Raw genomic sequence first — 26,798 nt, 5'->3', positions numbered from 1 at the left:
GAAAATCTGCTTCATAGCTCAGCTCACAGGAAATGGGAAACCCAGGTGAGACCCAGGTTCAAATTCCCCTCTCCCTGATGTGAAGCAGGAATTTGAACCCACGTCTCCCATCACCCAGGTAAGTGCCCTCATCACTGGGCTCTGGGGTATTCTAGGGTGGGGCTCTCCTGTTGAAACTGTTCCACATTGTATACAATTCTTAAATAGCCATTGGAACAGGAACTTGGATATCCCACATCCTAGGTGGGTGCCCTAAACCCATGGTTATAGAATCATCCTCACTTCTCTCTGGGTCAGTGACTAATTATTTATGCAACATGGTACAGTTACAACAGGCGAGACTGAGGTGCTACCCTCTGGTCTGGACTCAGGTGCATAAGTTCCTCTGTGGGGCAGGACTTAGCACACACCCCTCTCCTTTGTATCTCGCATTGGCTAACATAAACAGCTCCTCGCTCAGCTTGCTAGCTTATTTTAGATTTTATCCTGAGTCTCCTAACTCTCCCCATACATTTTATAGCAAGCCTGAACACCTAACTCAAGCCTGTGGATTCCATTAGATGACAAGGTGCCTAAATATTAGGCTTTGAAATGCTGAGTCTATGTCCTCATAGTGGATCTAGCCCTAGTTGCCTAAACAACTTTAAAAAAAACCCCAACCCTTATTCTAAGTACCTAAGACACTTTTGAAAATAAGTCTTAGACACATCTGAAAATCTTAGCCAAAGACTCTTAATGTAATAGAATGGGGGTGGGGGTGACTGAAAGAGAATAAAAAAATGTTTACCTCCTCAAGCCCAGCTAGCTCTGGTCCTTTTTGGAGGAAACTACAAAAATAAACGAAGATAAGGCATGCAGGAGAACTCAAACTGGCATTAATGTATGTGAACAGGGGCATTTTAGCAATCAGCCAGGTGTCCAAGCTACCGCCAATTAGTGGGATGGACTACCAATTATTCTGCTTGCTGCTTTTAGCCATTTTTAGGCCTCTACAGAAAACTTAGCATAACCAAGGCAAACCAGGAAGGGGAGATGGAGGGGCATCACACAGTAAATATGTGAAGTGGACTTGACTCTGCATTCTCTCTTTCTAAGTTTGCTGGGGCAAATGTCTGTGAAAAACAGGAAGTCAGCATATATTTTAGGACTGGAGCTATGGGGAAATCGTTGCTAGACTTATAGCTGAGACGGCTTACTTAACAATTTTTTTTAGTGACGTCTCTAACTCCTGCTTCTGCCCAGTGATTGATTTGTTTGGTCAGCTGTGTAATATTCTTTTGATTGACATGTCTCTGTAACTTTTGGGGTATAAGAGGAAGGTAGCGAGTCTAAGTCAGGCGGATCGCTTCATGAAAGCATTGAAAAGATCTCCAGGCACAGACAAAAGGACTGGCCATCCAGAAACTTGTGACTGGTTCATCCGAAGACTGCCTCAGACTTGTGGGGTAACTATCAGGTTTAGGGATACTCTAGTGTATTTATATGTGCTTAAGACTAATAAGTGGAGACTTCCGGTAAAGGTAATTCAAATAGGAATTGCTGGAGACCAATAAAGTAAAGCTTTAAGTTAATAGCACTTGGTTTTGACTTGTCTGTGCCAGCCATAAAGCAGGTTGAGTTACTACATTTCCTTCGGTTTATTTCCTGATACCGACTCGCAGAGACTAAAAGTTCCTGGATCGAGCAACCCTGGGTAACAAGTGCACTGATATGCGACTGCCAAGTAGCAGGAGCAGATCCAATGAACAGAATATGGAGCTAAGCACCTTAGGTAGATCCTTAGCCTGGGTAAGTTGGTGTGGTGCTTTTGACTTCAATGGAGCTACGTTGATTTATGTTAGCATGGCTCATTATTTTCATGCTGAGAATAGGCTATTGCTTATTCTCCCTGTCATGGGCTTTGCAAGGACTTGCAGGGTCAAAGCCAATGTGTGAAGTAATGGGAAGAAAAGGATTAGAAAAAGAACCCATTTTTTTAAATGATGGGGACAATACCCTGACCTACACCATGTGCAGGCCCTAAAAGCTGTAGAACTTCACTGTTTCCACTGCACTGGGATGGTGTAGCTGAAGAAACTGCAAATGGCCATGCAACGAGAATCCCACCCACCTTGTCTGTCAGAGCAGTGCACCATGGTGGCTTTTTCTGAGACGGCACCGAGGGGACATCATGTCTGACGATGTAGCCAGTGGAGGGGGACTGTGTGGATCCATAGTCTAAAATTGCTGTGAAAATGCACTGATGCTTTGCATTCTGAGAGAAGATTCTGTCCTCCTGCTCGATCTATATGGAAATTCCCTATTTAGTCAGTACACAAGCAATAGCCCCATTAATATTAATGGTTATGCAAAATCCTCCTGAGTGAGGCACAGGTGGGTTGATATTCAGTGGGGGCCACATCCTGGCTTCCACTTATTCCTGTACAGCTTTGTACACTCACACAGCAGCAAGCATGTTTACCATGTGTATACAGTTAGATTCTAACACCTGTTGCCCTAAGTGCAAGAATATTTATGGACAAACCCTTTTGGTTTTGCAGTGATATGCTATTGCTTACTGTGGATAAGCAGTAGAATCTGTCTAGTTCATGCATGTGTTAGTATTAAGAAGTCCACGTGCAGACATGCAAAGCCCTGCCTGCACAAGTGGAAGCCAGGAGCTGAAAATCAGACCCCCTCCTTGTATGTTCTGCACACATTGAAGGCAATGGAAGTTTTGTACAAAGAATGAATGTGAATGAGATTTCCAAGGGATGGACAGGGTGGAGGGTCCACTGATAAGAGATTTGCCTTCTTAATTTGAATAACGTTTATGAGGTACTCACAGAAAGAAAGCTTGGAAAAGAACATAGGACTGAAATGGGTATCCTGAGCCATCAAATCCAGTCTCCTGCTATTGCTGGCAGTATAATCCCATTCAGAAATGTATCAAGCTCCATTTTAAAACTAGCCCCACTCTTCCTATTGAAAGGCTGTTCCGGAATCGCTTTCCTCTGATGGTTCAAAACCATCTAATTTCCAGTTTAAATTTATTCATGGCTAATTTATATCCTTTTGATCTTGTGCCAACATTGTCCTTTAGTTTAAATAGCTCATCAAGAAGCATCAAGTTTATCATGAATTATCTGCCTCTTGACATTTATGCCACAACAGTAACATATTTAAGTGTATTGTTTTTGCATTTGCAGAATAATAGAGTAACTCAGAGTCATTCTAGGCCCCCCTTCCTGGAGGCACTTTGATTTCAAAGAGTAGATGAAAGTTTATGAAAGGCAGCCTAACCCATTGAATGCACTCAGAGCCACATTCACTCCCACAACAAATGTTAGTATTTGTGCTAATTAATCTAACATTTAAGCATGATGCAATGGCTAACTCTGATTTTGTCATGTATGTGTTGTTAGGGGCAAATGATACACAATCTACTTGTAATTCTGCCTTTTAGAATAGCAAGTAGATTGTAGCATTAAAAGAAGTCCATGGTCATCTGCTGTAATAATAGTAATTAGATATTTCTGCCACTTATGCACATATCTGAAACAGGATGCTTGCTTCCTGGAAGTCTCTTAGCTACTGGGAGAAGTACAGAACTCAAGACTGCTCAGATCTCTTGACGATAATCAAGAAAGAAAGGGGCAAGGGAATAAACATCTCAATAAAGCACAGAGACCTGGATTAGTGTCAAGAGTTCCTTCAACAATCACTCCACTCCACTTAATAGTTGCAGCCTTGCAGGGACTCACTACTCAGTCCCCACAAAGGTTAAAATAAATATAGTCTCTCTAGTGTTTGATAAGAGTGGATGTGGTAGAAAACAGACATCACATCACTGCCAGAGTTCAGGTCATGTGCGTCTAATGGACCTGTTAAAAACAGAGCAAGTGAGGAAGGATACATAGCAGTAGTAATGGGAAATTTGAAGAAACAGTTGTCTTTCTTAGATGGCAGAAATATGTAAGAATTGCTAGTCTGGTGACCCAGGGTGTGTGGCTGATACTAAAAGCCAAGTTATCCTGGTCTGTTAATTCATGCTGATTAGCACAGTCACTGTCAGAATGTGAGTGCTGATGGATGAGAGCTAGTTGGCTTAGGAACAACTCAGAGAAGACTGTGGTAATGCTTGGAAGTTTGGATAAGCAATCAGATAAAATGGTAGATTAAATCAGCACTGTTGATTGAGGGACTGTTCTCTCTGTTTATTGCTCAAGTTTGCAATTTGGGGATTGTGTCAGAGCCACAGTGGCTTCTGAACGTTCAGGTGGCAGCTGTAGTTGAGACTGATGTTTTCACTTACACATGGCAAGAACTTCTCTCAGAACTTGCTATAATCTTTTATCATTTTAAGATTAGACACTACAACACACTTTCCATGGGGCTACAACATAAGATCATTTAGAGTTACATTTACAGAGAAAGTGATTACCTGCCTATTAAATAGGATTAACATTGGTAAGAGCAAACGGGACAAATGCCCAGTTTTCGGGAGAAAAAAAAAGATTTTGATGTCCAGGACAGTGCTTAAGAAGGAGACTGTCGTGGCCAAAATGGGACATATAGTCACCCTAACGCTGTTACATCTCAAGAACACATTACTGCACTGCTACGGGACCTGAACTGGTTTCTTATTAGATGTAGGTGGAATATCAAATGTTGTTTTGGGAAAAAAAAAAATGGTTTGGGACTTGGCTACCTGAAATACATGAATAGATTCATAGACCATTGTGATAATCTAGTCTGACCTCCTGTATAACACAGGCCATTGAATTTAACACAAGTCATGGAATTTATGGCCATAGAACATAAACTCTCTCTTTGTGATACTATGATAGCTGAGATCTACAGAGATGACTGAACTTAGAGACTCTGCCTTAAAGGGAGAGAAGTCAATAGGAATACTCATATAGAAAAAGGCCGGTGGTGATAAGACGGTAGAATCTGGCCAAAAATAGTAGATTTGCTCTTAACCCCACAGTTAATTTCTCTTGTCTCCTCTGCTATCAGCTGATTAATTTGGTGTTATAGCGCATCCCTAATAATTTTCTTGAGGAAGTCTGAATCTTTCTCATGAAGGGTAGCTGCATGATTTGTTTTCAAGCTGAATTCAACTGTTGTGTGTGTGACTCTGAAGGTTAGTGCTCTTCACTGAAGTGCCATCTAAGTATGCTGCGAATGTCCTATTATCATTAATACTTTGGATCCTACAGGCTGAATATGGCTGGTCATTATATCACTACTTGGCATGAAATTGCTGCCTGAAAAGGGAATTTGATACTGCTGGGGTGAAATGTAACTCTGACTTTGCTCTCTTTTATACACAAGTTATGAAAAAATAAACAAGAATATAAAACTGTGGGGATAAACGAGAATTACTGCTTTGTTTTTATGCTGTTTAGTCCTTTACAAATCTGTGTTTAAAACGAATTAATATATTATTCCACCCAGGGAAATAGGACATTCATAAATGAGGGAGAAAATCCATTTTTTTGTTCTCAGTATATGTTTTAGTATTCACAGTGTACCTTCATCTGTGCTAATTCTGTCAAGCCTTAGGTGACAGGGATAATTGTTCAATCCCAGGATAAACTAAGGAAGGCTGACTAGGATGACTCACTGCGGAGTTACTCCACTTTTATGCCAGTGTAGTTCCAATGAATTCAACAGTCACACTAGAGTAAAACTGGAGCAATGCAGTAGTGATTAGGCCCTGACTTTACTGCTGGCAGACACTACCTTTACAAATGACCCTCCAATAAGTTTAAGCAACAGAGGCAAACTAATAGCTCTTGAAGAAATGCTACGTTCAGGCTGCCACATAATCCATAACTGAGGCCTGCTGTGCAAAGGATAGGTCACGACATCAGTTGGAACCAAATCCTGCATTCCCTTCAGTAGGCCTTTAGTGCAGTGCTTTGGCTGTGCTTGGCGGGAGAAGCTGAAGAGTGCAGGAAGACCTGCAGCCCGGGTCCCTGTGGTTGTTCGGAAGGTGGGGGCTGTACAGAACAACCCATATAGGGAAATCTGGGCCAGCGGCAGCCATTACTACAGGAGCGCAATGTTGGTCTCATTGGCATAGGGAAGGATTCTTTTCCCTGGACTCCTATGAAGGTACCCATCACATAACACAATAATGCATGCTTTGCACAATGGGCCCAGGATGGGGTCCTAGGTATAAAAGTTTCTCCAATGTTCTGAGACTCCAGTGTCGAAGGGCCTTCTCTGTTATGCAGCGAGGCTGTGGCTTTTAAGCTACAGCTTCTATGGAAGCACAAGGTCTTTGATGCTGCTCCTTGTGCACAGGGAGAATGCAACGTGCTCCATCAAGGGGTGGTGGTGGTGGAATAGATTGCTCCCCTTGGTGTGCCAACCCTGCTTTGTCGGTCAGGACCCTGCCCCCTTCTTAGAAGATCTGCTATGAACAGCCCCTGTGCAGTCACACACATATGGGGCGCATCTTCTTGGACTGTACGGTTGCACAGGCACGATTCCCAATCTGGGCCACAATGACAAGGAAGCTGAGGGCAGGGCTCATATTGATAAGGACACTGTGGTATCCTTAATGTAAAATCTCCTTAGTGCGGGTGATTTGTCTTGAACCCTGCACATTATTTTAAGTAGGTTTATTTTCCTGCTTGGTTGCCCCGTTAGGAATGGGAATCAGCTGTGTGCTAATAATTCTTACCAGAAGGTTCATGACAACACTAGTTCCCATTCTGAAAGATGGTTTCACTCACCTATTAATTTCACAGAGTTTGTTGTCAGGAAAGAAACACACACCAGTGAAATACATGCTACTCTTCTACACCTACAGGCAAAGGCTAATTAAAATCAGGCTAGCTGTGACTGGGGATATGGGCGCGATGGCAGCCTATGAGTCCTGATTTATCAAACTGAGTTTGCATGTTTGTTTTGGGAAACTAGCTTGAGAGAAGGAAACTAATTGGCTTTGAGCATCTTATTTCTACATTTCATTAGCGATTATTCTAGGGAAACTGCAAATTGAGGCATAGTTCTTCTGTTTTGGTTTCAAAATTAGAAAGAATAAAAAAAGAGTAGCCCACTTCTCTGCTCTGCCATGTGGGAGTCCCAACTAGAATTCCTAGGAGAAACACTTTGCTCCTTTTGCTAGCAGTGACTGGAGTGCTGTGAAAACAGCACACTTGGCCTCTTCGGGATGGGCTTTATATTTTTCTGCAGCAAATCCTCCTACCTTCAATTTAAGTGTTGATAGGTTCTAAAGGGAGTCCTAGCCCCTGGATCCCATGAATAGGGTTGGTAAGAGTGATGTGAGTTTGAAGCTGTGTAAAATGGAGAGAGACAAAGCACCTCTGAATGAATGAGAATCCAAGCCAGCATGCAGTCTGTGCAGTATAATGGTGTAATATACAGGAACACAAATAGAGTGGCATTCATCTGTGAACTTTTCAGTCTGAACCCGAATTCTCAGCCTGATCTTTTTTGCCTCACTGCAGACAGAACAAGTTACAGTAGTTCAGGAAAACCATGGAAAATTGACCAAGGCCACCTCCAGCTGTTTGATATACTACTGAGCGAACGTCTCTTTGAGAAATGCAAACGTAGGCTTGGTGGTACAGATTCACAAAGGTATTTAGGCCCCTAAAGATGCAGAGAGATGCCTATTGGGATTTTCAAAAGTGCCTACGTGAATTAGGCACCTAACTCCCTTTAGTTTCCCCATAGTTGTATCTGCATTTCTAGAGGCCTGAAATCTGGCTCTTTGATACATTGCTGTTTACCTGTCAGTTTGGCCAATGAAAATCAGTGAAGTCAGTTTCACCTTTGCTCATAGTTGGGTTCCTGATCCTGTTTTTAGCTCTGCCCTGTTGGAGTTTCATGCACTGCAGGGGAATGCTTATTTGTTTGAAAACAAATGTTTTTATTTGATTTTGTTTTCAAAATTAGAACCATTTCTATTTTGCTTTACAGCATTTACATCCTGAGCAAAATTTCAGGTGACAGTGTTTCTTTAAGGACCACAATTTGCCCAGATTCATACCCTGCATAAGATCACTGACTTCAATCAGGGGTTACATCAAGTGAAAGTGAAACCGGAATTTGATCCTCCCTGATATACTCAAAACCTAGTGAATATTTTGCTTACTACATCTAAAGGACCACCTGTGGTCATCTTATTCACATAATTAGTCCCACTGAAGTCTACAGTTATTGAATACTGGGCTCACCCCTGAGCCCTTCTATGACTCATTTGCATACCTCTGGCAGCGCAAAGAAACCACATAACTGGTCAGCTGTGGAATTCTTTGATATAGTAGGACATCCCTAAATGGCAAGGCGACAGTATGGCCACCCTATAGCAACCTCTCATCCCCTAGTGTAGAGGGTGTGCAAGAGGCTGGATAAGGTGTGGCTCCAAGGCACTGCACTTCAACAATCTGCAGCAGGCAGATTTTCCCTTAGGGGCTCTTGCAGCCAGTTTGTATTTTATAACAGCTCAGGTTGATCTAAACCTGCTGGGATCTAAAATGGCTCTGCTTGCCCCTGTAAGCAATCTGAACAGAACTTGGAAGGAGGCACAGGAGTTCTGGGATGGAAGAGTCTGGAGAGGCACTAGGAAGTCATGGCTAGGAATGCTAAAGTGCAGATATAGCAGCTCTGTGTATAAAAACCCAGTTTAATGTAACAAGAATGGAGTCCTCCCATGTTATTACCCAGCATGCAGTACATGGAACAACTCCCGGCAGCTGCACTCTTTTGTGGCTCCCCAATCTTTGCCATGTCCAGCAGAGACTGGGAAAAGCAGAAGTTTGAGCTATTGAGGCAAACACTGATTACACTGAAGTTAATCAGAATTTTACCATTCATCTTCAATGGGATCATTTTTGGCTCGGTTACTGAAACAATTACATTTCTGAAATTCCTCAAGACTCTGTCAGGCTACATCAGAAAGAATCATAAATAACAAAAGGCAGAAGGTGCTTGCTGCAGTGATAACAAGGAAGATAACAGTTACCTTCAGAAAACAGCTACAATTATTTCTGCTTCTGCAATATTGTCCAACAACTTTATTTTCCTGGCTCTCATTCCCTGTTTATCCCTCAGGCAATAATGGAAAGCCAATTGCGCTTTAGCTCCATAAATCATATAAGTTTTCCTTTCCACGCTTTATCATGATATACTGTTCATTTCTTTCTGTCTCTCTGCGTCTCTCCATATTTTTCTACAGATCGAGGAAAATCTCATTTGAATTGAATTATGGTGGCTGTACTCTTAATGAGTGACTGGTGAGAATATCTATGGCATCCTGTTGGTCATGATTTTTTGGTATTTTGTTTATACCACAATTTTGTTGTTAAAGTTTTTAACTATTAAAAATATTTAGTGCTGTTCTTTCATTTTCCTCTTATGCACTGGTGGCAATGCTAATGCTGAGCTGGAGTGGGAAAGAGGTATGTGGTTTCTCTAGGAGGCATAATTCTTTTCATGGAGTGCACTTGGCATGGTGCACCTCCACACCACTTCTTACATAGGGCAGATCGGCAATGCACACCATAGTCCAATCCTTGGGCTGGAGACAGTCTGCTCCCGGCTAGTGTCTCTTTAAAATGTGCAGGAAGGGGAGAGGACCATATGATGCTAGTCCTGCAAAGGGAAGAATGCATATTGCCTCCTCCTCCATGAGAGTCACGGAGTGGCTGCACTTTTTGAGGACTCAAAGGTATCATACCTGCCTGAAAAGCAATGCTCTCAGGAGTGCCCAACTTGGTACATGCCACTGTGCTGTCCCTTACCATGCAACAGAGCTCTAAACTTTTAAACTACACTTACCATGACTGCTGAGTAACCAGGGGAAAGCTAGAGCACAAATGATTAAACAACTGTATGAAACAAGGGATAACTAGGTGTGACAGGGGTTACCGGAGGGTGGTAGAAGGACGTTATGTTAGCCTAAGAATGACCAAGGCCCTGTTCCCCTAGCAGCTGCCCAAGGTTTCCTCCAGGCTGATTAGGGCCAGCTGAAGCCAGGGTCAGCTGAGACCAATTAGGGTCAGCTGAGGCCAGGATCAGCTGAGACCAATTGAGAACTGCCTGGGAGCAGATATAAGCTCCCTGCCAGCCAGGCAGGGGAGTGTTTGGAGAGTTTTGGAGGGCATGGAGAGTTTGGAGAGCAAGAGAAGGAGAACTGTGAGTGGCAGGAGCCATAGAAGGGCTGGGATTTTCCCGTTGGAGTGACCACTCAGCCCTGACGAAAACCAGGGTAGGGAAGCAGCCCAGAGAAGAGACTTGTATAGTGCCTTACAGCAGCAGCCAACCACTGCTGTCAGCCAGGGTCTCTGGGCTGGTGTCCGAAGAAGAGGGCAGGCTCGGACACCCCCTACCCCGACTGCCCCTGGCCCAACCAGGGAACTTCCCCCCTGCCCGGGAGAAGAGGTCTTTCCCTTCCCCCCCGCCTCAGAACTTAAGGTCCAGAAGGCACTGCTTGGCCTTCAGAGGCCTGAAGGAAGATGGGCAGAAGCGAGACGGCTGCCATCTTAAGACTGGTGGGAGTCCAAGTGGCCATTTTGTGCCCACCGCACTGAAAAAGCGCTCAGCCCACGGGACATGAAGGCCACCTTATCACATAGGGTAAAGAGGAAGATACAGATATTTTCTCCCTTTGTACAATAAAGTGCTGCGAAATAAAATACAATCTCTGGGTAATTTAAAACTTTTCCAGAGCAGCTTCAAATTAGTCAACCATTGGTAACTTGGGACCAAATTCAGCCCTCATATATAAACCTGTAACCCCAATGATTTCAGTTGATACTGCAAGGGTGTAATGAGGGTATCTGTTAAATTATTCAGTTTCTCATTAACGGAGATATCCCTCCTGACTCCAGCTATGTCTTATCCACATACACACATCAATATTCAGTAACATAGTTACCAGGGTCATGGAATAAGAAAAGGGAAAATTACACTGTTAATGTATAAGACCACTTGAAATTATTAGAAAGCTGCTGTTCTATTTATATTTTTCAGACCTTGTAATGGAAAAATCTAATTTGTTGTTCACAAATAAATGTAATTCTGAGGGTCCTCCTAAATTTCAGGACATAAGACTTTTCTCTATAGTCAAAGTTAGAGATACTATGATACATCATAATCATCATCATGGCAATCAAAGGGATGTGGCCTCCTTGCAAATCAAATGCCACCCGCATTGATCTCTGGCAGGGTGGTGTAGAAACATGAAGTTTGTCACAAAGGCAGTTTGAGCTTGTAGCTGAAGGCTGAGGGACATTAGGAAATGTGCTGACCAGTAAGAGTGGTCAGCTAGGCCGGGCGAAGTTTTCTCAGAAGCTGAATGAGATAGCAAACTACTAACTGCCTCTTTCTTCTTAACTGAAGTTGTATTTTTCCAATTTAGCATTAAGCTATGCGCATGCCTTCTTTTGTAACCAAATATGGGAATGTAACCAAATACGGGAAGTTCCTTGTGTTGCTGTATAACAATGACTTTGTAATAAATTTGTATAAAAACCCTCACGTGACGCAGATCAGGGTCGCAGTTCAGTTGAAGCTGTTGCCCCAGGTAATTACCTTGTAATAAAGGTCTTTTCCTTGCCCATCCAAACAGAAGTGAAAACTGTGTTTTCTTCTACAGTAGCTAAGGTTGTCTAACTGTATATTCAGTTTATGTCCACCATTGGCAATCATGTCCTGCCACTGGAGCTTTTGGCACTGACATGATCACTGGTTCTGTAGTAGCATTCATTGATACACACTTTGGAATTTGTTGGTCTTCCATTCCTATAATATGTCCATACCAAGAAATCAGCAGAAACCGAACCCGTGCTGATGGAGGTGGTTGCTGGGTTCAGGTTAGAAGATCCTCATTTCCGATCTTGTCCTGTCACTTGCTATGGAGCAGCTGATGGAGATGACAAGAATTAAAAAATGTCATGTAGTGTTCTTTGGCCTTCCTCAGTGCCCGTATTTCACTTCTGTACAACAAAGTTGGGATAAATGTGGTTCTCTAAATCCACAGCTTTGTAGCAAGCTTGATGTTACACCATATCCACGGAGGCTGTCAGGCCCATAGAAAGCACAAAATGTTGTTCTATCTTTTGAGCATCCTCCAGCACTGTCAATGACAGCCCAAATATTTGAGAGCTGCTGCATGCTTGATGTCCCATTGGACAGGTTAATATGACCTGGTTGTAATCTGGAGCTGGAGGCTCTTTGGTGGTAGTGGCAAGGAACTTCGTTTTATCCAGATTAATACCCAGACAAATGCATGCTGCTTCTTGCCTGACCAGATCAGTCACCAGTTGCAGTGATTCTCTTAACTGAGCTACCAGAACAATGTCATTCCCATATGCAAGATCCCGAAACAGAATGGTGGTACAACAATACTGTCTCCTGTCTTCAGCAACTCAGGGGTAATGTTGCAAACCCCTGGCGCCTTCCCAGACTTCAGCTTATGGACAGTGGTCCAGATCTCTTCTTGGCTGAAGGAAGATGGCTCTAACATAACTTCCTTTCCCTCTTCAAGTCGAGGAGGGACTGCAGGTGATGGACAACTGAGGAACATCATGAAATGATGTTCCCATCAATGCAACTGATTCTGCAGACTGTGGCTGATGCTGCCATCCCGATTCTTTACTGGAGAAGCTGGTGTCACATTCCCTTGCAAAGACCCCTAAGTTGAATAGAGGGTGTGGATATTGTACCTGGTGGCAGACAGCTGGAAACTACATTCCAAAGTTGAATCCACTCAGCCTTTGCTTTTGCTCTCCACAAAGTTTCTTTGAAGACTCAAATTCTAGACTCGCTTTTTACTTAGCTCCAACAGGTCTGAGTATTTCCTTGGTGATCCACAGATGTTGTTTGAAGGGCTGAGGCCCCATCACCAAGCTGGCAGAGATCCTCACTGATGACTTGAAACAACGCCATTGAGGAGGGAGTGAGACTTCATAATGCTATGATAGTCTTATGCGGCTCATAATGGAAAGAGTTCCAGAGGGGTAGCCGTGTTAGTTTGTATACAGCAAGAACAATGAGAGTTCTGTGGCACTTTAAAGACTAACAAATTTAATTTTAGCAGGCATAAGCTTTCGTGAGGCTCAGCTCACTTCGTCAGATGCAGAGGTAGAAATGAGAAACATAGGATCATCATATACATATACAAGTGCATAGAGAACAATGGGGGAGGTGGATGAAAGCCGGGTACTTGAGGTCTAATGACAGTCATTGAATAGGGGGTGAAAATGAGTGAGCAAAGCAATTACCTCTTGTAATGAGTGCCATTCCAAATCTCTGTTTAAACCCAGTTTGAATGTGTCAAGTTTGCAGATCATTTCTAACTCTGCAGTTTCTCTTTGAAGTCTGTTTTTGGAGGTTTTTTTGGAGAAGTACAGCAACTTTCAGGTCAGTGACAGTGTGCCCTGGGAGATTAAAGTGTTCTCCCACTGGTTTATGGATGTTGTTATTTTTTATGTCTGATTTGTGTCCATTTATCCTTTTGCGAAGTGATAGTCCAGTTTGGCCAATGTACATGGCAGAGGGGCATTGCTGGCACATGATGGCATATATAACATTAGTGGATGTACTGGTGAATGAGCCCCTTATGGTATGATTTATGTGGTTAGGACCAGTGATGTTGTCACTAGGGTTGATATGTGGGCAGAGCTGACAACAGGGTTTGTTGCAAGGATAGGCTCCTGGGTTGTGTATGGTTGCTAGTGAGTATTTGCTTCAGGTTGGGGGGCTTGACACATTCAGGTTGCTTCAGGTTGGGAGGCTTGACACATTCAAACTGGGTTTAAAATTAAATTTGTTAGTTTTTAAAGTGCCACAGAACTCTCGTTGTTTTTTCATAATGGAAAGCCATTGTATAGTAAGTTGGTTGTAATAAGAGGTTTTGGTTGAATTGGATTAATTTCAGCTCATTAACTGTCTGTCATCAAAGTCAGAGGTGCACTTGTGTCAGCAGAAGCTGATGGTCAGTATCAAGTTCAGAACCTTTGTGAACTTGTACATTCAATGCTAATTGCCAATGATTGTTAAGGAGGATATGATTAATAACAGTCCTAGAGCCCTACATCTGGGCTGTATCAGCTCTGTTTGTAAATCTTTGGCTGACGGAAGAGCTAGCCAGTGATCACCATGTTGTTGGCAGCTGCAAATTTCAGCAGTTGCTGAACATTCCTGTTTTTCTGTCTAATACGAAACTTCCTGAGCTTACTTGCTCCGATGTAATTTTCTTTTCCTACCTGCACATTAAAGTCACTCAGGATCACAATGACATTGCTTCTTACAGTTTCATTAAAGAGTGATTGCAGCTGCTGGTAAAAAACAGCAGCTTTATCGTTGGCCTTGGTGGGATCCTACACTGAGCTGATGGTAAGATACCCACAGCTGGTACAGAATCTAATGGCGATTAGTCGCTGATTAATCACCCACGAATCCAGCAATCATCAGGCATTAGATGAAAATACAAGGATCGCCCCTTGCTACAGCAATCTGTTCGGCCAACCTGGGAATAAAAGTGCAACATCCTCAACTTCCTTTTCACTGATTACTGGCCAGTGCACTTCAGCTGAAGTACAGATCTCCATGTTCAGGATATTGAAAGACTTGATGAGGGGGATGGATTTAGCTGTTCCGGAAAATGTGCAAATTTTCCAATTTTGCATTTGTCACCAACACGCAGAAAATACTGGAATGGCTGTTTTACAAGGTTTCATTTGTCATTTTTTTGCCACAGAGCAAAGAAATTCTTGGTTGTTTCAGCTACAAGGACAGCTGACAACTTTCACTTTATTCACAATGTTAAAAAAGGAATTTAGTTTCATAGCATTATATGTATGTACACACAATTCTCGTTCTCTGATTGTCGTTACACTCTTTGCTCTTCTTCTTCCCCTTAACCTGGGAAATCAGGGCTTGTATACTTTTTGTCTTCCATCAGTTCTGATCCATATGAAGTTAAGAATAAAAATAGAATCAAACAATAAGAAAGAACAAAAAAGAGAAAAAAGAAAAAAAAAGAAAAATAATAAATACCTTTAAGAAGCAGTTTCACTTACCATTTTACATTGATGGAATTGTCACAAAATGACAATCAATGCTAAAAATGTACTCAAGGGGCAATGTGTAAAAGTTTCTTTCCAAGTCCAGGTGGATGTATGAGAACCTGGTCTCTTGATAGTAAAAGGCCCTGTGGGAAGAGAATGGGGCTTTGGTGTTAGGGAAACAAGGACTTGTTTCCTGGTCTCGTCCCCTCAGCATCCATTATATAAGACAGACTTCTTTCTTCCTTCTGGGGTTGTCTTCCATTAGCGTTACTGACATCTTCATAAATATATATATTCACTATGAATAGCCTTTTTGTGCTATCTCATATTTAAAATCTACTCTGAAACTTCCAGGAGGGAAAAATGCCTGAGGAATGAGGTGGAATAACATTTATTTTTAAAGTATCTTTCCATAGTGCAGAAGAAATACTAACTACGTCATATCTATATCTGGCCATTGAATAATGGATATCTGTGACTGTCTGAAATTCCCATTGGTATAGCGATTCCTCCTCCACACTAAGATACGTATGTCTGTGTATTTCTGATGTATGAGATGCACAAATCCATGTGTCTGTCAAGCTGGGAATATCCACAGGAGGAATGAGGACAAACATTGCAAATTACAAAAAATCAGAAGCAACAATCTTAAATGGAATTTAAAAAGAATGGCAGGTGTAATAAATATAGACCAAAGCAATATATAAAACCTTTATTTTCTTTGTTAAATGACTACAAAATGAAAACATAACAGGAATGTATCTGGTGTGATTTAAACATAAATTCATTAAATTGTCAAAACATTTTCATTATATTTTTGAGAACATGACCCCCCTCCCCAATGGCTCATTTTCTCTTCCCATCCATAGGTGTAAAGAGTACGGTATCAGTCGAATAGAATAATAATAAAATAATGTATTGCCTTGTGCTTGTGAGGGGTGCTTTAACCATGAGTCAGTAGAAGAAACCAGGTCTTCTGACTCCCAGTTTTATGCCTTAGTTACTAGGGAGCAGTTCACTGCTGGATCAGGCAGAAGAAGAGTTGATGGTGAGGGAGAAGGCACAGAATAAGGTCCTGATTCATCAAAGCAATTAAACATGTGTTTACATGCTTTGCGGACTTGGGGCCCAGACATATGAATGTCTTCAGTAATAGCAATGGAAACCACGAAATGCACTGGCCAGGTACATTTCTTTGTACATAGGTTTCCTTTCCAAATATGATCCAATCTAAAGAACTTCCTTTAACTTAAGATACTAATTAAGGCCCCAATCTTGCAAGGTGCTCTGCATGGGCAGACCTCTGTACTTGTATGGGGTCCCACTGAAGTCATCAGTATCTATCTATGTTATTCCTAAAGCACTCATCACCATAGTAACTAAGGGCCAGATCATCAGTGTAAACTGATGTTTCTCCACTAACTTTAATAGAGCTATGCCAATTTACACCAAGAAATCCTGGCACGTTATAGTGAAAGGAATTTTGCCATTGACTTTTGGGGCCTGGATTTCACCCTCAATGAAGATTTGGTCCTAAAAATCTACATATATTTGCCTCATGTCTCCTTTATAAATCAGTATACTCTCAATGCATAAAATTCTTAGCTGTGACCTCAGCATTTATTAAAAAGCACTCTGATTTAGATAATTTATCGCTTCTGTCAGGAAGTATCATTTTTAACCCAAGCTCAAGGTAATTATTCCCACTTAAATTTCAGCAGCCTGATGTTAATGCTTTGCTTATCATGTATGAGCTCCTCATCTTCAAATATCAAGAGTATTTTTATCATACCTTTTGCGTAAAATGGAAACATAGGACAATATGCAGTAAGGTAGAATTAAATGTGTGATTTTTTTTTCTGTTCTATTTTTTAATTTCCAGATGGTCGCTGGAACAGATCATATTTTTCTGTAGTCAGTTCACATACTACTTTAATTATCTTGATTAACTGGTAGCACATGTTTGAAAGATGCATGTAAAGAAGGTAATACTGTAATAGCTTTTAATCGCTTTTTGAAACTTAGAACTAGAGAAATTATTAAGCCATAATTTAAATATCCTACTAGAAGACAAACTGATAAATGTTATGACATAACGATAGAGATCACAGGCCTGACACTCATTTCATATCAATGTAGCCTAGTGCAACTCTATCAGACTTGGGTGAATTATTCCTAACTGTGAGTAAGGTCAGGTTATGTTTAACACAAATTTCTTAAATATTTATTAGCTGATGGACTGGCAGAAGCCAACAATATGCAGATCTCTCCCATCTACTTAAAGAGGAATAATGGTACTGAAAATGAATTGAGCTAGTGTCTTGCTTTACTGGCTACCGGCAAGAGTTTGGCTAACAGTCTGGTTAGCATTAAACAGTGAAAACTGGACTGGATCTTGGTCCTTGCATCAACAGTGAAGAGCACCCAGAACCCTGTGGACTGGTCACCTGAGAGTCCCCCTGCCTGTGGGAGACCCCAAGCAGTATAGAGCCATATGGTGGCCACTTACTCCCCATTCCTACTCTCCAATAGAGGGCACATCTGGGAGAAAGTGGACATAGTCAGGGCCACTCTATCCTTCAGGAGTCACTGTCAAGCAATGTAAAGTAGAGTCACTCTACTTTCTGCTGGGAATAGGACTGCAGGCCAGGACCAGGGAGACAGAAAAGTGATTTAACTTTTGAGCTCCCTTGTGAGCTGCACCAATGTAGTCCTGGTACTCTAGCTCACCAGATGGTGTAAAAATCCTCTCTCACCATTCCAGCAAGTCCATGATGCTAACAAAATGACTTTATTTTCAAAGCCTCATGCTCCTCAGGAAAAATTCTGAGATTTCTTATTGAGCAAGACTCTCCCAATGGGAGCATTTGCTTGTGCAAGACTCTCTGAATTTGGTTCTGTATTTTTGACCTCATGCACTGCAAGGCTAGCATTTACAAATGTATCCACGGTGGATTTGTTTAGCTATGTTCTGGAGAAGAAGGGAATAATTAATACTTACCGGATCCCTCTTTACAAGGCCTGGATTAGGCACTACTGTGATGAGATGGGCGATGGTAAACACAGAGTTAAGAACGTAAGAGAAAAACAAATTCTTGTGCAGTGTTATCCTTTGACAGCTGAGGCTCCTGAAAAATATGTACCACAAGTTGTAAATCAGTGTTTTTATTCTGATGTCACTTTAACAAGCACATACTGGCAACTGTTTCTCAAGAATGCCCTTTGGCAAAAGGCCGTCAGAAAACACATGCCTAGCATTGCAGCCATGGGACACTGCAAAGTTTTTGTTTTTTTATTTTTACACCTGTTTAGCACCACATGCTTTCCAGACCATGCTGTAAGGAGCTATCAGCTTAAATTCAGTACGCTAGATGTTGGTTTTTTACAGCCACAGAAATGTTAAGTGGTGAAGCAGAACCCTGATAATTATTACAGATGTGCATGAACATGAATTCTGAACAGAAGAAATACTGTTTTGCAAGAAACTGCTCTCTGAAAATTGAGTATCTCAAACATTCAGATGAAAATTATTGGATACTTTAGGAATTAGTGATGAGCCAGGGTGGGAACCTTGGACTGGAATCCCCTTCAATTTCAGGGAGATTTGGTTTTGTTTTCTCTATGGTTTTAATTCCAGCTCAGATCAGAAACCAGAATAGGCCTATTTTCCTGTTCAGAGGTGGTTGAAATGTTAAACAATGTGCTGCTTTTTCAGGATTTCTACCATTTAGGGTCAAAAATCTCACAAGAACAGCTCATAATATTTCTGTACCATTGAACCACTACCATAGCCTTGATTTGGCCTCATACCTGATCTCTAATCTAATCCTAATTCACATTTGAATCCAAACACCTCCAACTCATCTTTACTAAGAAAGCAGAGATGGGGGATACAGATGAGGTTGTGATGAAGAGAGACTTCTTGCAATGTTTCTTCTCTAGCTGATGAGGACCACATAGGGCTGAGAGGAGAGGACTGTGGAGAGCCAGTCAAGAGGTTGTTAGAAGAGTGCCAAAAGGTCTAACCTCAATGGGGCCTATGATAACCGAAAGTGAGCAGGCAAAACTGATAGGTAAATGAATGATCACCAAGTGAACTAGGTAAATAGCTTACTGTAGCTGAGGGAATTCTTACCGTGTACACTACATGGAGCTGGCACAATCTGAACTTATGGCAGGCTGCCATTTAAAATCCATCGCTCTGTATGTGTGAAGGTATAGGGGTGTGCACATATGTGTGCTGCAGCTTGTTGTTCAGAGTTCAGAATGCTCTGTCTAGAAAAAAAGTAAGCAGACCCTAATAGATCTAACTCCAAGTTACTGTTAGTGATTCTAGGCATGCCACTAGCAGGAGCATTGGCCTCTGTTGTGAGTTGGGGCCAGATGACACGCCCATAAAAAAGAGCTTTGAGTCCCACAGCGTTGGGATGGGGAGAGAGTGCACTGAAATACTAACTCTGCGGCTGTGTGCTCCTCTGTGCTAGCCTATGAGAAGAGAGTGTGATGTCATTCCTTTGCATGGCTTGAAAGCACTGTCACAATGCCAGTCCTCATGGGCTTCTCAGGGTTGAGAGTTTATTGGAATGAATGTAGTTTGCACAGGAGTCACACAAGTGTGTGCAATGAGTGCCACACCAGTTACTTGTTCCAGGTTAGAAAGCTCTCTCTACTGGCTCACAGGAGTACTCAAAAATGAAAATAAATGGTAAATAAATGGTCACGACTGAATCACTACACCCCTTCACATAATGCAGCCACTGCAACATCCAAGACACCACACAATTATGAACCTTAAGACCCAAAGTAGGGAAAAAAATGCCTCTGGCAGTGAGACTGTGGATGTGCGAGGGAACTCGAACTCATGTTCACTTAACAGTCACACTTGCAAGCTGTTCTGTCCAGTGTCTAAAGCCAAGGGCTCTATTACTTCAATCCAAATTTCTGGTACTACTCTGTCTGCTTGTACTTCTCTCTGTCATAGTTGAAATCGTCTACCATGTGGGGTCTAAGTGCCAAAACACAATTAAAGGTAGGATTCCAGAACAGAGATTAGTTTCATTCTCTTTTCCACATACTCTTAATCTCCCAAAGACCTTGCATATTAGGATTGCAGTTGAAAAAGGAATATGTAGCCAGTAGAGGCTGCAGAGGATTCTTGTGATGTGCTCTCACAAGCTGTTTTACACAATAGGCTGGCAGCCGCATGCTGCATGAGTTGTAGTTTTACTGCCACTAACTTTGAAGAATTTGTGAGGTGCCTCTTCCTGTTTTCTAATGATAATCATTTTAATGAACATATCTGTGACTTCATGCTGGGTGTCTGTGGTGAAGTAACCTACGGAGATTCCAGATGGCATTAACGCTTTGCACTTACTCTGCAGTACACTTCACCCAAGGATCTTGAAGCACTTCACAAACACTAATTAATTCAGGCTCAGAAAACTTCAATGAGCTAGTTAAATGCACATACGAGAGATGGCTATACCAGCATAGGGAAGTTAAATGCATATGCAATATTGGAAAGTGGGGCAGTCAAAAAGCTATCATTAGAAACAAGCAGTCCTGACTCCCAGTCCCCAGCCCTAGGTATTCGAAATGCTGCTTCTTCCCTTAGTATCTTGATGGCTTTGATGGTACTATTACACTCATACAAATGCACTTATCACACAAAACCAAACCAAAATCCAGATAATCAAATACAACTGCAGTAGAAACTATACAAATGTCAAAATGTGTGCACTGTACCTACCCAATTGCTAGAAATGTCATCTTTACTAAAAGAAGGAGAAAACTGTAGCAATGGCAGATACCATTGTAAGGTCATTGTTAGCAAATGTGAACTTTAATGGTGACTGACAACTGTGGTGGTATTTGTCGAGTAGCATGGCATTAACAAGTAGCTGTACCATTACATTCCTGAAGTGCACTAAATATTTAATGAAAAGAAAAAAGATTACTTGTTCCTTGGATAATTTCAAGTGGAATATTAAGATAATGCTTTGCTGAAGAGAATGATGGCGTTTTGTTAAGGGCAGTACTTAGTGTACTTAAAAGACCTTATTAAATTATGTTCAGAGTTTTGCTGTTTATTGTTTTTCTCTCCATTGTTTGTAAGTTTGAAACACTTTTTCTTATTCCTCAGCTAATTTTGTCTTGTTTACAAACACTGATTGTTCACCATATTTTTTAAATGAGAGGATGGAGGAATTAATTTATGACTAACAACAACTTATATTTGTATAGCACCCTGTCATACCAAATCAGCTCTGATTTTGCATTGATTGATGTCAGCACAGAACGAACAGATGGCCATATCTGGTCTGTGCTTCAGCCTCTTTGCATTGCTCAAATGGCACAAAGAAGCCAGAAAGCTGATTTATATTATCAGCTGGCGTGTGAGAATACTCAGATGACATAACTCCCGTTACACAGCTTATTCTCCTTCTCTGATAAAGGGGAAGTGTTCAGGGAGGGAGGTGCCATGGTCAGAGTGCATTTCTTTTTTCCCCTATGGCCAGCTGTGGAATAGCCCTTTGAGACCTGTGGCAACTCTGCATAATTTAAAATAGCCCTAAGTTTTTTTCTAAATTATATCAGTGCCTGGACTATCCCCTAGCAGTCCTGGGGAGCAGGAGACCACAAAGGAGGCTTAAAAGAAGCTCTGACCAAGCTGTGGCTCTGACCCAGTTTGTTTGTACGTGAACTACTGCTGCTGATCCAGACCTGAGAAAAAATGTGTATGGAGAATTTGCAGGGTTCACAGAGATAGTAGCTATTGCTTAAAAATAAAAATGGATGAATTTGTAGTTTAATTTTGAAAGGCTTCCCCCCAACACAATGACGCAGGCTCAAAGTCAGTCAATATTTTGGTCCTAGAACTTTTATACTATCTTTTACCTACAATACTTTCATCCTTTTAGCCAAAGGCTCAAATGGTTAGTTTACAGAGCAGTGCAAGGATCCTAGAAGATTTTCACATCCAAATATCCACATATGAAAATATATCCTGTGTGGAAATCCATGATTCCTTATCCTCCTAACTGACAAAATGCAGCGACTGAAATAGTGTATTGAAAAGTGCTTTGCTTTAAGTTGCTGGAGTGTGATAAAGAAACAGATGAAATCAATAAAATTTTGCATTTTCAAATTTGGAAATTTTAGTTCAGATAAGCACTCTCTTGGGAACTAGAAGTGTTATTGAGAAAGGGGTCTCATCAACCATTCTGTCTTATTGAACCTTAAACTCTTGTTGAAGATAAGGCATATAAAAATGAATGATTAGATCCTGCATTACATATTATGGTGGGAGAGGGAAAGAGTTAAGTGTGAACCTTCTTGAAGATCACAGGTTTATTTCTGTGGTTAATAAGACCTTGCAAAAATCAAGTTGGTGATTTGATTACATTTGATTCTCCAGTGAGCAGGTTTTGGATTTGCTTTTTTTACTAGGAATCTTGGGATACATAAAAAAACAGAATAAATTGAGACTAGTGTATGCAAATTATGTCCTTTCCCTCTTGCAGAGGTAATAAAATAATTTGACATAGCTGGATTTTTTCTGTTTGAGGTCAAATCCTGTACGCCTTACTTGTGCTAGTAAGAACTTCAGTGGAAGTTCCCATGGCTAGTCCCATGGATAAAGATAGGATTGGGGCTTTCTACATGAAATGGCATGTCCTGGAGTCTAAAATGAAAAAGCCTCATCATATAATATTGGTATCTGTCTTTAGTTTGGTATGTTATATAAATGAACATGCTCTTGTGGGTTGGAACACCGATGTTCACTCCTACATACGACAGGATAATTACAGTTGTCTTTAAAACAGAAAAGAAAAGGAGCAAACAATGACAGCAATTTATAGTCCTAGTGATGTGGTGTGGTGAATGAGGAGACTATGTTCGATTTTGAGTCACTTTGCTGGCAAATCAATTTAAGATAAAATACATGAATGCCACACTCCTACAACTCACATGTACGTTAGTGCTGTCTTGCAAAATTATCAAAAATGTACCAGGCACAAAATCTTATCACCCACCTTATATGAGGATAATGGTACTGAAAAGACTAGTTATATTTTAGTTGTTCATTAAGGCCCTGATCCTGAAAACAAATATGCATATGCTTAACTTTCCCACGGTTAGTAGCCCCTTTGAAGAAAACTAATGAATGTTAAAGACTAGACAAATGCCTAATACTGGTCTTCATGCAATCCACTGTTCACAAGTTGAAGAGAGAGGGAGGGATCTTGGCTTATCACAAAGGTGTCAGTAGAGTGCATAATTCACAAAATACTGAGCAATTTTTCTCACAGTAAATACATTTTTCATACCTGTGTTCCTTCTCCTTTAATACCTTTGTTTGAATTTTGTAAAACACTTTCAAAGTCTAGTCACATCTGAGTTAGATAAGTATTTGTCAATTCAAACAAAAAGTGTGTTTTGTTCTTATAGATCTGTATAATTCTATTAGTATGTCTATTAGACCCAGGGCCATATTATCAGCTAGTGTAAATTGGCACAGCTCCAAAGGTGACAAAGAAGACAAGTTGATTTACATGAGCTGAGGAGCTGGCCCATATGCTTTGGATATCGCCAATATATATGCAGGTGAAATTTCGATCAAAGAAACGCAAGCAAAATGAACACATTATAAAATTGGGCACAATATTATTTAAAAGAAACAAAGTTCTCTCCCTTGTTCCCCTCTAACATCATCCTTCTAATGTGCCCTTCATCAAACTGTCTAGAAGCCATAAACGAAGTAAAGGTACACATATCTTCTAAGATTAGATCTTTAGTTGTGTTGAACTATTGCCTCCCTAACCATGTGTTTCAAATCACTGCCATCAGTCATTAAATAGTCTATGCCCAGTGGGTCTCTCCCATTAATAAAACTGCTCCATCTTTGTATCCCTTTTCCAAAAAAGCTCCATTCCTGTCTCCGCATTGGTTAACTACCATGTCATCTTCTGCCTGGTTTTCTTTCACAAAGATTTGGAAAGCAAGATTTTTTTCCCCCATTTCTTTGACCTAGTCTCCCAACATAAGCTCCTTGTCTGCCTCTAAATTGGCTTCCAATCACTTCCCAGTACTGAAAATGATATGGCACCTTGTCACACCAAATCATCCTTGTTTGTGCACTAGCATAACTAACAGATGGTTTGTTTCAGCCTAAAGTCAATTTTTAAGGCTAAATTATCATCTCCAAATAAATATGGGTTTATAATAACACAACTGGCAGATTTTTAATTACTAATGATTGTCATTATTCTGCAATTACTCTTTCTTATACACTGTACAAGAACCTTTCTAGAGAGAAAGAAATTGTTCATATTTTCTATTCTTCATACTCTTGAAGTCTTCTAAATGTATGTTTTGCAATTAGCTTTATTGGTTTTGCTGCTGCTTTCTTTCTGTGCAGCTCTTGAAAGATGTAAACTTATTCTGGAATTGAATATTGAAATTCCAGTAGGATATAATTGTGTGCGTTATTTGTTCTGATGCAAACAGGCTTTTAAAATTGCTATGCTTTTGTTGTTGTATGGAGTGGAGAAAGCTTTTCTGAGTGGCTTTTTTATCACTCAGATTTGGAAATATTTAACTAGTCTTTCAAATTTGCAATTTTCCTGCTATTAGTTTTGGTTGTGTTGTGCTGAAGTTGTGCATTTCCCTATTTGTGAGTTAGACGTAGAAATCCTCATCTGGTGTTGATTAGTGTAATATCGCTGTGGACTTGATTCCCAACCCCATATATTTTTTACAACTTGTATGTGTCATTCCTTCTGCTTCACCAAAATATTTGTGAATTTACACTAGCGCAGCTCTTTTAGGGAACATATTATCAGCGCTGCAGGTTTAGTTTATTATAGTATGATGAAAGCAAATGCCATGATAATGTTGCTTAAGAACAACACATCTGGTGTAAATCAGTATCATTCCAGTGAAGTCAATGCAGATTTACACCAGTTGAGGACCTTGCACAATGTTTCATCTTTATGTTTGAACGTTTTCCTCATAATTTGCACTCACATGCTCTCTCTCTCGCACACGTGCACAAACACAGAGCAGCTGCCATTAAGAAGTCATCACTGACCAAGAGTTACCATACATTGGTATTTGTGATACTCTAAATACAGTGAAAATGGAGGTAAGAACTAACTGGGGTACTTAATCTGCTAAAAATGTTTTTTAGTTAGGGTGACTAGCATTTCTCTTTACTGAAAACAGTAGGCTCTATTTGGTCTTCCTATAGTCCTATAATACTGCCAGTGAAACTGATGGAAGTTGTGAATACATCTCTGAAGGCAAAATTGAACCCAGGGAGATCCCTCTGATACCTCAGCAGAGATACTTCATAAAAAACTCTTTGCCAGACACACTCTGAAGCATAAAATTTTATTGTTGTGATTAAGTTGCTATACAGTAGTTGCAAATATTTTTATGATCATCAAATGATCCAGACCCTTTCAAACTCCTGACACAGGATCTCATTTTATAACCTCCAGTGAAATTCAGAAGCTGACAACATGCTACATAATTTGTTTCAGGTTCACTGGATTTCTGCTCTGTGAGCTCCCATTGAAGTCAATGGCCCAGCTCAGCAAATGATGAGTATTATACAACTGAAGTCAGAATGGTGGACCCCAAATTATAACCTAGTATGATCCTTTGGTATTACAATAGCTACCAGCATATTCAAAGGGTCAATAGGCAACTGGTGAATCAGCGAGGCTAATGAAGCCCCATTCACACCACCTTTCCACTGGCCACATCCTGTATGCCAACCACAGAGAGTGCAGTGGTGTAGGATCCAGGCTATCTATTACTGAAAGATTCCTGTACACTGGAGAGATCTTCCTATGGTTAGGTACTTTTGGGTCACTTGATACAAGATCTGGGCCAATATATTTCTTCCTATATTATTGGGAACAAAAATAAGAAGTGGATCATAACTGTCATGTCCCCCCTATGTTCCCACAGTTAAACACTCCTAGTATTTGATAGTATGTCAGTGAAGAAAAAAAAAGCATATGCTATAAGAAATACTTACTTGAAATAGAAGAAAATCCCCAGGGAAATCAACAGTGAAGTTATAGACAAAGTATGGCCTACTATAGCCATATAATAAAGGATGAATGCCATCTGGAATTAAACAAAAAAGAAAACATGAACAACTGACAAGAAGCAATTTCATGCTTATTGTGAGCAAGATTTTGCAATACCAACCAACCATTTTTTATTTCTTTTTTATTCAGAAGCTCATTCGAGATACTCCTGAAACATTCACAATACATTAAAAGGCATGACCAAAGTAAAGAGATGAGATTAAGTGGGTTTTTTTGCATGCAGAGTATGCTTCTGCCCCACTGAAGGTAATGGCAAAATTCCCATTATCTTTAAGGGAAAATGATTAGATTTATTAGAACAAAAAAACCAAAAAACCAATCAGATCCATATTGCAAACATGACTCAAAACAAATGACACATTCTTCAAAAAATTCTTTGCAAAACCAATTTGTGTTGATTACATTTCCAATTTCCAAGTTTCTTCTCACTTACACCAGTATGAAGGAGTAAGTCCATGGGACAAATTCCACTTGCAGACTTGTATAAATCCAGGGTACCTGCCTGGCCAATAGGAGTTACACCAATGACAAGCTATTGTAAGTGGCAGGAGAAAAAGACTCCTAGTTGATATCACCAAAATATAAAATAGGCTCATTCATGTTTCGTTTGTTGTTAATTTATTATTGAAACAAA

General features: G+C 40.7%; 1 protein-coding gene across 1 annotated transcript in view; it reads right to left on the bottom strand.

The window, feature by feature from the left end:
* CALCR (calcitonin receptor) overlaps positions 1-26,798 on the bottom strand; it is a 103,565-nt gene that overhangs the window by 44,698 nt on the left and 32,069 nt on the right. The window contains exons 6-7 of the mRNA XM_067561695.1: positions 26,089-26,180; positions 18,040-18,166 (exon numbers count right to left, since the gene is read on the bottom strand). Of these exons, the coding sequence (XP_067417796.1) occupies positions 18,040-18,166; positions 26,089-26,180 (219 nt within the window). The remainder of the gene's footprint in view (positions 1-18,039; positions 18,167-26,088; positions 26,181-26,798) is intronic.

Source organism: Emydura macquarii, unplaced genomic scaffold (assembly GCF_026122565.2).
Source record: "Emydura macquarii macquarii isolate MOO-44397 ecotype Brisbane River unplaced genomic scaffold, CSIRO-AGI_Emac_v2 contig_2422, whole genome shotgun sequence".
NCBI lineage: Eukaryota > Metazoa > Chordata > Testudines > Chelidae > Emydura > Emydura macquarii.
This window is presented reverse-complemented; position numbering and strand designations above follow the sequence as displayed.